We start from the raw sequence: 13,096 nt of genomic DNA, 5'->3' as shown, positions 1-13,096 counted from the left end.
CGCCGTACACGGCCACGGAAGCTGACGACCACCATCGAGGAGTCCCCCTCAAGGCGGCGACCAACCCAGCCACCGTCGAAGTCCCCCACGCGCAGCCCTCGATCTCCCCCACGGACACCGAACCAAAATGGGTTTCACCCATTTGTGTCATGTTACGCCGCCGTACGTGGCCACCGAACCTCACGACCACCACCGAGGAGTGTCCCTCAAGGCGGCGACCATCCCAGCCACCATCGATGTCCCCCACGCGCAGCCCTCTCTCTCCCCCACGGAAACCGAACCGAAATGGGTTTCACCCATTTGGTCACCGATTCTGCGGCCGTAGGCAGCCACCCAAGCCACCGCACCTCCACCAGTTGACACCGACGACAACCTCTAGCAGAGCCACCCACCACGAGGTTCCGTTTGCCTCTCCATCGCACACTGTGAATCTGAGATTCACAGAAACCCAGAAACCCATTTGAGGTGTAGAAAGAAAAAAAACATGCGAGAAACACAGGAAAAAAAAGAAACAAGATGCAGAAGTTAGAGGTGAAATCAGAAAAGAATTGCGTACCAACGGTGAGAAGAAATCTCACGGAAATTTTTTTTTCTTCCTCGAGTTGAGTTTGAGAATTGTTCTGTAAATTGTGTAGTTGAGTTTGAGAATTGTTATGTAAATCTGAATTTGAAGTGTGTAGATTAGATATTTTATCATTTGAGATATTTTGATTGTTCAGATCATGCTAATTGAACGAAGAAGGCAACGAAATTTTCGAATGCAACGAGAAAGAACAGAGAAAGAACAATGAGAAACTGGACGAAACACTATTCACTACTGTAGATCTTATACATGCTTTTAAGTATTAGGAAGATTTAAGTATTAGGAAGATATGTGCGCGCACTCTTCATATTTCATTTTGGATAAATTATAGCCAATTAAGTTTGTCATTAAATTCATAATATCTCTTATGCTTTTGGAAACATGCTTAGTTAGCTTTAGTAAATGATATAGGACAATGCTAGGGTGTACACCAAATTCATAATAGTCACTTCCTTAACCATTAAGAAATAAAAAATTAAAATATATGAGTGTACACATTTGGTGATCAAATTAAAATATCCTCCACCTTGAGTAAGGATATTCGATGAAATTGAGGTCATGTTTTTCTTTGAAAAACAGAAAAAATGGAGGTTCTTTACAAATTCAAACCCGAACGTCTCTTTTAATTTTTGTAGCCACATTCAACCTTCAAGACCCAGCTTCGGATACAGCTCTACGTTAAAAGCTGATAATATGAAATACACATTGCAGCCTGATGAGTTGGTTTACATATCTATCCTTAAACAGTACAACACCAAGATTTAGTATCACTGCGACCCAGTACAGTTTATTGCACCCAATCTTCCACTTTGTAGGAAAACAAAACCTACAACCAAGCTGATAGAGGGTGCTTACCCAGAATTGCTATGAGAGGAACCCCCTTGATTGACCAAGAAACGAACAACAACAACGGTAATATTATCTGCGCTACCTCTCTGATTCGCTTCCTGCATCAGCCTCTTCGCTGCCTGTTCTGGGTCTTGAAATGGCTTAACCAACTCAACAGCCTCCTGAGAAAACAGGAAAGAACCAGAGATTCAAAAGTTTGGAGTGCCCACAAGATCTGATCAATTCAAAAGTCATGAAAACACAATACCCATTCAAAACAACAAATTGCCCCTCTTTCCATAGGTGATAAAACAAAGGACTCGTTTGAATAGTGAGATGAAATAAGATGGTTTTAGATGAGTTGAATAAAATATTGTTAGAATATTATTTTTTAATATTATTATTGTTTTGAGATTTGAAAAAGTTGAATTGTTTATTATATTTTCCGTGAGAATTTGAAAAAGTTGTAATGATGAGATGAAATGAGATAAAATCTTATATAATTACTATTCATGACGTTAATGAAGTAGACTACAAAAAAATGCTTATTGCCTCTCAAGCTTAGCACCAAATGGGCATCATCAAGACATTAAAAAGTAAAAAAACAAGTCCAGAATCAGAAAGCATGACTAACCTCATTTGAGACAACGTCCCAGAGTCCATCACTAGCAAGGATAAGAAACTCAAGGGAGCTGTCAATCTTTTCCTCCTGCAAGTTCCATAATGATGCCAGTTGCTAATTATTCTCACAAACTAAAAAATGGGAGCCATGGGAAACAAGATTGACGCAGCCTACCCAACCAAATATACCAATCAGAAGAAACCCTCTTCTAAATAGGGACTCACAATAATAGAGCAGTGCTATCGTAGGAGAAATGTAATACTAAGTTATGTTGTGTAAGTTGAGATATACCAGCATAAAGTTTTTATATTGTCAATGTCCTTTCAGTTAAAATATATTGTGAACATGATAGACTTTCTACGCATCAAAAAAAGGTAGTGATGACGCACATAATAAGGTTGTCAGCTTCATTTTTCTTCTCCACCCCCCTCTCTTGATCTTAATTTTTTCATTTAAACCATTTACCACATAGGAAAAAAATCACTTCACTTAAATTAGATAAGCATTAAAATTAAACATTAATAAATGCCACCTGAATTTCTGGATCAGCAACCACATATTGCTTCAAGAGCCTATCACCAAATGCGCGAGAAACAGCAAGAACTCCTCCAACTCTCCAAGTTCCTAATAATATAAGTTTTAGTCAGCAATTCACTCACCAGATTACCAGAAAGCTTAATGAGTAAAATATACAACCTTACCAGCCCACATAACAAATCCACCTGCATCCTCAATCCGTTGCCGCTCATCAGTTTGGTCTGGCTTGTGATCACGAGAAACAGCAATGGCTGCAACCACAAGATGATAAGCAAGTGACATAACAAGCAAGAGGAATAGGAAGCAAATAATCTATCAACAGAATCTCTCACATGTGATAGATACAAACTTAGCAATATTTTTGGGTGATTAGCTATTGTCCACTATCAAACAGCAATAGATCATCTTTGGCCAATAAAAATGCAGACAAAATACTATAAACGTATTGGCCAATAATACAGTGAAAGAAGTAACCAATTATCAACGTAAAAAATGCTTAGGCAAAGTAAAGGCATATTTAAAAAATGAAAAATAATACGTCCTTTTTCTTACGAATTTTTACTTGGACGTTGATTGCAAAGTATTACTGGATTTTTTAATATGGAAAAGAAAAGGCAAGGGGAAAAAAGAGTACAGCAAGATGTATACAATCGATTCAACATGCATCAACTATAGGCATCAATACCATACCAAACACTGAGGGAGAACCATTTGACTATTGAGGGCAGAGAGAGAGAGAGAGAGAGAGAGAGAGGGCATTTCAATAAAACCAGGGGAGTGCTAGTATCCACCACATGATGTTCTGTTACATGTCATTATGAGGAATACATCATTGAAATGGAAAAAAAAAGGATGCCAATAATGGACAGAAAGTCCCTTTAATGGATCCCCAACAAGTTCTTGTCATGTTAAAGACCATATAAAATCAACAACTCCAGTAAGTGTGCATCAGAACAATTACTAGAACTGGAAAGAGAATCCTTTTATCATCCAAGTTTCTGGACTAGTCTTGGTGTAATGGACATATCATACAAGTACCGAAGTCAAAAATGGAAATATAAAGAATACCAAATTGTCAATGAGCCTTACCATTACCACCCCTACAAATTACTGCTCTCGAGTCCCCAACGTTTGCAACAAGCAAACGGTCGCCAACTAAGATGGCAGTGGAAGCAGTTGATCCAGCATCTCTGTTCTGACTATTTTCTGATTTCAGAAGCTCTGAGTCAGTATGGTTGTATGCATCAGCTGCACAGAGAAAGAACACAATAAGAAAAAACATAAATTAAAAATAGCAAACTGTAGAAAAGTAAGAAAGGCATCATAACAGTATACTTAAGAACAACAAACCTATAGCTGATTTAGTGTCAGAAATAAAATTTGGATGCCTGATCAAATTACTAAAAAGGTTTTGCTTGACATATTCAGCAGCTCGGGCGCCCCCATGACCTAGACAACCATAAAGGAGAGATTTGGATTGTTCTCTATCTTCGATATTCCAAAAGAAAAAAAATAATGTTGTGATATTAAATAAGCATCAAAAAATTCCCTTTCTAGTGCTTGTGCGCATGTGCATGCATGTGTGTTTTGAGAGAGAGAGAGAGATATACCATCAAAGACTCCAAACAGGCCAACTATCTCCCCTTCAACACCATCAATTCGTGTCTCATAAAAATCTTCCATTGAAGACCTTTTCCCTGGAGAGCTTGCATATCCATAGCTGAATTTTCCATTCTGACTGTTGCAACATATGTATGTGTTATGACAAGCACCATATGCGGTTACACACACACACACACACACACACACACACACACATACAGAGGAGAGTGGATGATTCATAGTAAATGTAGTCAGACAAATACTCATGTTGAAATCCTAACCCATTCTACGATGCTGACTGAAAGATAAAAGGAAAAATCTATATCAACAACAAACTCATCTATCAAACAGAAAAATGCAAAGCAAGGTACAACCAGAAGTTATGAGCATACTTAAGAGTTCACAATGTGATTACCATGTATAGGACTGAGTTTGCTATTTGCCCGTGAGCATATTAATACACTTAAAAAGTGAAGCAAAGGACAAGCACAAGGAAACTTTCTGCACTATTTAGACAAAACCATAGAGAACTATCTTCCAGCTGCAGACATAACCAAACATAATTAAGACATTTAGAATATTCATACTCATACGGTCATCTCAACCCTAATGGAAAGAATGCTAATGAGAAAGCAAGATTGAAGCTTCAGCTGTGTAGTGTATGCCAGTACGGAAATATCTGACTATTGTGCTTTTACCATCTATTCTCAATTGTGCTTCATAGCCATCTTTGAAACTATCTTTTCTTACTTTAAGCGCAAGGGCTGCAACCCAAGTACACATAAAGTATGCAATTATATTATAAAAGCGTGAACACATGATAGGGGCAAATGTGCATATTCATAATTGACGAATGTTCAAAAAAAAAAAAGTTTACAAACAAGCTTTCGAACCATCGTCAACAACAAATTATTTTCCTTCACCTCATTTCCTCTTAAAATAATTGAAACGAAAACCAGTACCCATCGCTCCATTGGACTGAGATCTATTCGACAATTTAGCTTCTGAAGAAAAGCCGGGATGAAAAAATTATAAATATTCATAAATAAGATCCTTGAGGTTGCAAAAAGCGAAAGCATTCTCCAAAAAAAATAAATACACAATAATTGACTATAACTAGTTGATAAACAAAAGGTTTCACAAACGAATACATTAAAGTTCCTCAACCTACAACAAAAGGCAAATAAAGCACAATCGAATACTATATTCAATCAAATACAAAAAGAAATCAACGAAAAGCATATAATATATTCAATAAAGCGCAAGGCAAAAACACTGGAATTTATTAAACCAACAAAGAATTAGTTCATATAAAGAGGAAAAGAGTGTAAACCTGAGGCCCCCGCCGCATACGGGTGCATCTTCGGCATGAACCTGGCTTGAAGATGAGAGCACAGAATTGAGATAGCCCATATTTTCGCTTGAATTTACGAATGACCCAGAAATGAAAAACAGCAGGTAAATTATTGGGAATATATTTGAACGAGCGGCTGTTGATGGGAAAGGAAATAATCTATTTTCGCAGGCCAATGAAGCGCAATGATATCGAAATTAGTGGGACTGGGATCATTTCATTTCCAAAGTTACTAATTTTCAAATTTGACCTGCATATATGGACACGAAAGAAAATTAAAAAAATTGAACGATTACATGGTGAATAATTGAATTTGCATTTACCTTTTGAACTTAGGATCGAGCAAGTTCTAGAGAGAGAGAGAGAGAGAGAGAGGGGGGGTACCTGAAGGAGGGAAGGGAAATGGAACGCCGTGACAAAGTCAGAGAGATGGGAGATAACCAAATAATAATAATAAAAATTAACGCAAAAAAGGTAATGAATAATGACTTGTATTTTTTGTTTTGTTTTGTATTTTTTTTTTTGAAGGAGGTTCAGTTTGTTTGAAGGCTAAAATTGGGTGATTCAAGATCTTGAGCGAGAGAGTTGTCTTTGCCATTTACCGGTAGTGCCTACCTTACACGTGGCTCATATGCACTATTTTAAAATCCACACTTCTCTCTTGTTTTTTCTTTTTTAATTTCCTGCCTCACTCATTTTTCTCCATTTGTTTTTCTTCTTCTAATTATTTAACTGACAGATGTTTGACTTTTTAGGTTTTACATCTTTTGCGTTGAAAATCGAAATGATCAATTTTTCATTAAAGTCTTGAATAATTATGGGAAATGAGACATTTATTTTTTGATAGCTTTGATAATTTATTGCATCTTGAGTAACCATGGAGGATGTCGGATTTTCTCTCCTATTTTCATTGACCCCCCCCCCCCCCCCCCTTTTTTTTTTTTTAAGATCCATTTTGATTTTGGAGTTAATGGAAAATTATAAGATTAAGCTTTATTTTTACAAATTTTCTCCCTTTATTTAATTATTACAATTTTCTTAAATTTATATATAAAATAAAATAAATAATTTAAAAATTTTAAATCTTAAAATAAAAATAATATTAACAAAATATTCTAATAATATGTTATTTAATTTTTAATTTATTTCATCTTATCTAAACAACAAATGAGTGACGTTATACGCTTGAAACCAAAAATTAATTTTCTTTTATTTTTTATTTTTGTTAAAAGCTCCCAAGTCCAGCCTGACCGAAAAAGTCTTCAAAAGACCAATGCTATGGCAGTTGGGCTTTCGGGGACTGGGCAATGCTACTCTGCCGCCCAGCATTTACCGCTGGGCGTGCTGTCCAGTTTATTTTTTATTTTTTGCTTTTTTCATTTCATATTTTTTTAATACATTTAAATATTTTTAAACAATAAAAAAAATATACCAATACACTTAAAAACACTTCCTTAATTATTAAGTAAAAAAAAAATGACAAGCGGTCAAAAAGAGCGATCAAGTTGAGACGGCATATTAGTATTTTTCTTATGCGAAAGCGTTGTTTCCTGCAACTTCTTTATTTTATCGTATAATATGTACAAAACTGCTGAGTACAACCGGTACATACAAACGTGGCCTAACCGATTAGGCTACGTGAAAGTGAGAAAAATAAAAAAGTAAAATGAACTTAAAAAGTAAATAAAGAAAAAAGTGAGAAGGTAAGAAGCGAGTTTTTTTTTTCTTCAAGTTCTAGCAGACTAAAGCAAGAGGGCATTCCCCACGGCTGATTCTCAAGTAGCTAGCTTCTTCTGAAGGCCTACGTGAGAGTGGATCAAAAAGGACCTTTATTTTCTTCTTCCGAAGGCCTCGCAAGGGGTTCCCTGAGGCGGTTGCGAGTAGCATTTTTCTAATACATATTCTGTTTTTGAGGTAGGTAGAACTCTATTATTGAAGACCCTATCCCGAATTTTTTTTTTTTTGTTTTTTTTTTTTCCTTCTCCTTCAAATAGATATATAAAATAGTTATAGAATATAAGAGATAACATAATGAGAGGTCTCGACATTCATTTCAAATCAGCTAATGCAACACAAGAAAAAGAAACATAAGAGGGATATAGAGTCAATGACTTAACTCCCACCCATTTCTTACAAGAGGAAGCTACCTGAAGCGGTTTTAATACAGTTCGATAAACGGACTATAATACTACCACTTTGAGTCGCAATGAATGGATTTGTGTTGTATGTCGCTGGTCTTGATTAATTGAAGAAAACTTTCACTACCTTTTTCTCACAATCCTTGGTTAGGATTAACAATAATATAGGAAGATAGCAAATAGAAGAAGCATCGAAACACCGAAGAACTGTGGTGATGCATGAAGACCACGCGCCACACTAAGAGAGTGGAGGTTGGTCGTACCTAAGAGATCCGAGGCCGCTAATTCCAAAAATGTCGCATGTGGTGGGGGCAGACTCTCCCTAGTATTGCGGCGCGTGAGATCCAAGGCAGGTGAGACGCATACGCCACTCTTTTCGACAATTTGCTTATGCCGTCCGAAGGATCGGCGACTGGAGAGTCTTGTGGTGCAGTGCATGGCGGTTGTGGGTGGCCGGAAAATAAAAGATCGGAACTTCTCCGTGCTACGGTAGTAAAACAAAGGAAAAATTGAAAAAAAAAAAAAAACACACACACACACACACAATAAGGCAGTGTCGGGACTATACAAACGGGAGGATGGTGGGAAGCTCCAACCACCCTTTGGACGGAGAATATAAGATTTTCTAGAGACGTTTTCAATTCTTAGAGCATCCTTGTTGTATTATGGAAATGTAAAATTTATATAATATCACATGATTTTATATTTGACTATTTCTCTTAAAACTTATTTTTATATTGGATTATTCATCTATTAGCTAAAATAATAATAAAATATTAATAATTTAATAATAATATTTTTTCTAAATTAAGAGCTATAGGGAAATATTTTTATCTTTATTTTTTATTAATCGTACATATAATCTATTTTTAGGTAAGGTTAAAAGTTAATAAATTATATCAACCCACAATTATAACCCAAAAAAAAAAAATTAAGAAATTCTGCATTGCAAGAACTTTCTCAAACAAAATTTTTTTAGCCAAATGAGTTGAGAAAAATATTTTAGTCCCTAGTTCGGAGAGAGGGCCCACATGATTTCATTTCTAAAAGACTGTTCAAAGTGCTCACGAAGACAGAGCGAGTGTTCAGAATTAAAAAATTAAAGAAAGTATTTTTTAACAAAGCAAATAGAGAAAGAGAGAGTGTGTGTTCAGAGTTAAGAAAATAAATTTTACTCCATTTGATCTAGTTAGAGTGAAATTCAAATATGACATACAACACTAATTTATTATAATTAAAATTTATTTTTCTTATATTTACATAATTCAATATAGTATATTTTTAGACTCTATTATCTATTTTTTTTTTTTTTTGTTAGATTTACATTATTCAATGTCAATGGTCATTGCTCCACCCAGAATTAATTACGTTCTCAACTGTCAACCATCAGTTCCTGTGCTTTATTTTTTAATTTTGTACGTTTTTCGCGGAAGTCATAAAACTATAATGATTTCAACAAATTTTTTTTTATATAAAAAAAACAACCTTGATTAAGATGATCAAAGAAGCTTTTAATTAAATATCGATCTAACAACTTAGGACGAGCAACGTGTAATTAAATATACATGTATGAGTTTTAACTTTTATGAAGAATATTAATCATCATCTTCTCATCTTATAATGTGGTATTAGATGATTAGAAATTATTTATTATATTTTATTTATAAATCAATCATTTAATGTTATATTATGAGATAATGAAGAGATGATAAAAAAAAAAAAATGATGAATAGATTTTTTAAATTAAAAATAGTAAAAACGCCAGCAAAGAGCGATTGAGAAACCAAAAATCAGGACTGTCATATGTGTCTTCAGGTTATAACCTTAGAGTACACGTCTCTCTTTACCGTATGCAAGTGGATGGCTAGCCTCTTCAGCAACCGGAGCTCGCTTCACGTTGGATATCTTGTTCCATCCCCGCACGCAATAATGACATATCATGATGTACATGATCTTAATCGATGATGGAACAGAAGAATTCAGATCTTATCTCATTAGTAAGCCACCTGATCACCAAGAATAATTTGCACTAGTTTATTAATTAAATGATTGCAGGCGTAACACATTTTTTTTTTTTTTAAAAGAAAAGAAGACGGTATCATAATTTTAAGGAAAAATTTTCTTTTTTAATAGAAGAATACGGTGATTTCAGCATGACACATGGAGTTACAAATAATCATAAAACTCAAACCAAGCATAACAAAAAATAAAGTATTAACATAATAAAAAAACTCCAAACCTTATTAACCAAACTGACAAGAAGGATGTAAAATAAAAACCGTTTAACAAAATCAACCTGCACCTACTTTCTCCTCATATACCACAATCATCCTGTATCCAGTCTTATAAAACCTCTAGTCCCCCTTGGAAGGTCCAAAGCTGAGTAAGAGATAATTGTCCTACCTTTAGCACCAAGCTTCGCCAGGCTATCGACAACAGTATTATATTCCCTGTAAAAGTGTCTGCATGTAAAGCTTAAATCATCAAGAGAACTCATAATCTCCTCCTAGAAATCCTCCAAGTACCACAAACCACATCTCATATTCTTTACCCAATCTTTAATCAATTTGAAATCTATTTCAACTTCAATGGCATCAAAACCCATATTTCGAGCATGCCTCCGCATGAAACAAACCCATTATCTCCGATTGTAAGTACAACAACCAATAGGTATAGAAAAACCCAATCTCAAATCTTCAGTGTGATCCCTTATGACTCCCCTCGCACCTGATGCACCACGGTTCCCCAAAGAGCAGCCATCCATATTTAATTTACACCATCCTTTTTTTGGTTTATCCCGCTGCACATTTTTTTCTATTTTCCTTCTAGCCTGCATGATAGGAAGATTTAAAGACTGCAACATCTCCTCATCCCTTTTACTGAGATTTTCCTGGCCTTTCAGTTTTGAACCCACCCAAGACAACTAGTACTTAATAGAAAGCCATACTGATTCGACTGATTCCTGAATACCTCCATTCGAGCCTTGCACCTTCGCCACCATAGTTGCCAAGTAACAATAATAGGAAGGATACAAAGAGTCTGCCCTCTGCAAGAGGACCATTTTGCACGTCGAAACCAACACTCCACCTTTTCTTTCCATGACCTTCCTAACAAAGGCAGTATGCCTAGTTGAGAACAACATCGTCACCACATCTATGTAGCAAACTCTCCCAAAGCAAGAATGTGCTGCTGATCCTCAAAAGCACCCAAAGAGCAACAATCACACTGTGAGACTAGATTTATACCAACTCTTCAAAGCCTATCATCCACAGATAGGCAACCATGCATGACTTTCCACATCAGAACCAACATGTTTTTTGGAAGGAAAGGATGCAAAATCCATTCCGTCCATTGCACAGGAGGTGCATGAGTTTGAAGGCAATCCCAGGCACTCCGAGTTGTAAACTTCTCATATGCTCTCAAGGTCCAGATAAGAACATCATCTCCCACTTTTAAACTCCCTAATTTTTCAAGCAACACATCGATTTTCTCCATACCAACCAATTGTTGGAAAAGATCAATGTTCCACCCCTCCCCTGACTTGCACTCTGCCAACGTAAGAGAAGGGAAATCCGTAATCTCCTGTTGTTCACACAAAGGTCCCTCTCCCACCCAATGATCCCTAAAAAAAAAAGTTTCCATTCTTTACAAGCCACAAGGAATTTCTTTGCACAGTCGGGAGATTCTTTATAAGCATTTGCCAAAATCTAGTACCCTTAAGAGGATCAAAAGGCGAAATATGTACCGAACCCACATATTTTGCTAAGAAAAATTGAGCCCATAAAGATTGAACTTGTAGAAGATTCTATGCAAGCTTCATGTGTAGAGAATTTTGAACATCATGAAGATTTAGAAGTCCCACACCACCTTCCAATACCAGCTTACACATCTCATCCCACGAACACCATTTCTTTTTCGGTTTGCTGTCACTAACTCCCCAGAAAATTTACTAATTAATCTCTTAATCTTATCCAGCACAGTATCTGGCGTAGACAAAAAAGATAAACAGTGAATAAGGATGCTTTGTAAAACATGCTTGAGTAAAAGAAGTCTAGTGCCACTTGAAAGCAATTTTCCTTTCCAACCTTTTAATCTGCTTTAGATTTTATTCACTAACTCCTCAAAATGACGCGTCAACAATCACCCTGAACTAATAGGAACTCCCATGTATGTAAATGGTAATTTACCTTCAATAAATCCTGTTAGTCGAAGAAGCATGCGACGCCTTGCAGAAGTGATTTTAGTGGAGAAAATAATCGAAGACTTTGATTTATTCACAACCTGCCCAGACCATGCTTTATAATCTTGCAAAATCTTCATGATAGCTCGCATAGAAGCTTTTCCTCTATTAGAGAAAATTACAATATTATCTGCATATAACAAATGAGAGATTACAGGAGAACCCCTAGGATGGAGGAAAGGTTGAATTTTCCCAATAGAAACCTGTTTTTTAATCAGACGGGAGAGAATTTCTTCAACAATGATAAATAAATACGGAGAAAGGGGATCAACTTGTCGCAAACCCTTACCACCCTTGAAAAAACCTTTAGAAACTCCATTCATAACAATTGAAAACCAAGGGGTAGAGATGCACTACTTGATTAAACCACACACTGTTTCAGAAAAACCAAAGGAGACCAGGACATGAAGAAGGAACCTCCGGTCAATACTGTCATCGCCTTTGCCATATCTATTTTAAGCACCACATTCCCCACATGGATTGGCTTATTCAGTCCATGAATCAATTTTTGGGTCAAGCTAATATTCTCATAAATGCTACTTCCTGGGATAAAGGTACATTACTCTCGAGAAATAATAAGAGCAAGCAAAGGTGAGAGACGATTTACAATAATTTTTTAGCATACCTTATAAATAACCGAGCAAAGACTAATTGGACGGAACTTGTCAAAATTGGCTGGATTTGCAACTTTAGGAATGTGAACCAAATATAAAGCAGTATAAACCGAGGTAATTCACCACCACCAAAAAATTCTACCACCGCATCAATCACATATCTGCTAACAATGTGCCAACAAGCTTGGAAGAAATCCGAATTAAAACCATCCGACCCCGGGCAACTATCCACATGAACGGAACAAATCGCATCATATACCTTTGTTGGCAACGGAACCCTACACAGCACAACATTTTCCTCCTCATTGACAACCTTTTCCACTAAATCATCTAGGTTCGGGAGGTCACTACTCGGTCTAGCCTCCAAAATTTTTTTTAAAGTAATCCATAGCACCCTTATGAATCTGTTCAGGAAAGGTTAGACATCCTCTAGCCTCATCATCTTAATCAAATATCGATTTCTCTTACTAGCTGTACGAATGAAAGCCAACAGTTGCCTCTCCCTTTTATAACTAGGTTTGTTTTGCTTGTTGAGCCAAGCGAGTTTCTTCCCTTTCCATCTATAGCGAAAGTTCTAA

The 13,096-nt window shown here is 36.2% G+C and overlaps 1 protein-coding gene across 1 annotated transcript; it reads right to left on the bottom strand.

Annotated features, from left to right (window-relative positions):
• Window positions 1-1,085: 1,085 nt before the first annotated feature.
• LOC121263276 (probable protein phosphatase 2C 59) lies at window positions 1,086-5,966 on the bottom strand. Its single transcript, XM_041166077.1, has 9 exons — window positions 5,911-5,966; window positions 5,506-5,776; window positions 4,181-4,308; window positions 3,921-4,019; window positions 3,660-3,818; window positions 2,735-2,821; window positions 2,566-2,657; window positions 2,046-2,120; window positions 1,086-1,593 (listed from the first exon to the last, which is right to left on the bottom strand). Exons 2-9 carry the CDS (start codon window positions 5,583-5,585, stop codon window positions 1,435-1,437), a joined length of 879 nt encoding a protein of 292 aa, XP_041022011.1. The 5' UTR covers window positions 5,586-5,776; window positions 5,911-5,966; the 3' UTR covers window positions 1,086-1,434.
• Between the last annotated feature and the right edge of the window lie 7,130 nt (window positions 5,967-13,096).

Source organism: Juglans microcarpa x Juglans regia, chromosome 4S (genome assembly GCF_004785595.1).
Source record: "Juglans microcarpa x Juglans regia isolate MS1-56 chromosome 4S, Jm3101_v1.0, whole genome shotgun sequence".
NCBI lineage: Eukaryota > Viridiplantae > Streptophyta > Magnoliopsida > Fagales > Juglandaceae > Juglans > Juglans microcarpa x Juglans regia.
This window is presented reverse-complemented; position numbering and strand designations above follow the sequence as displayed.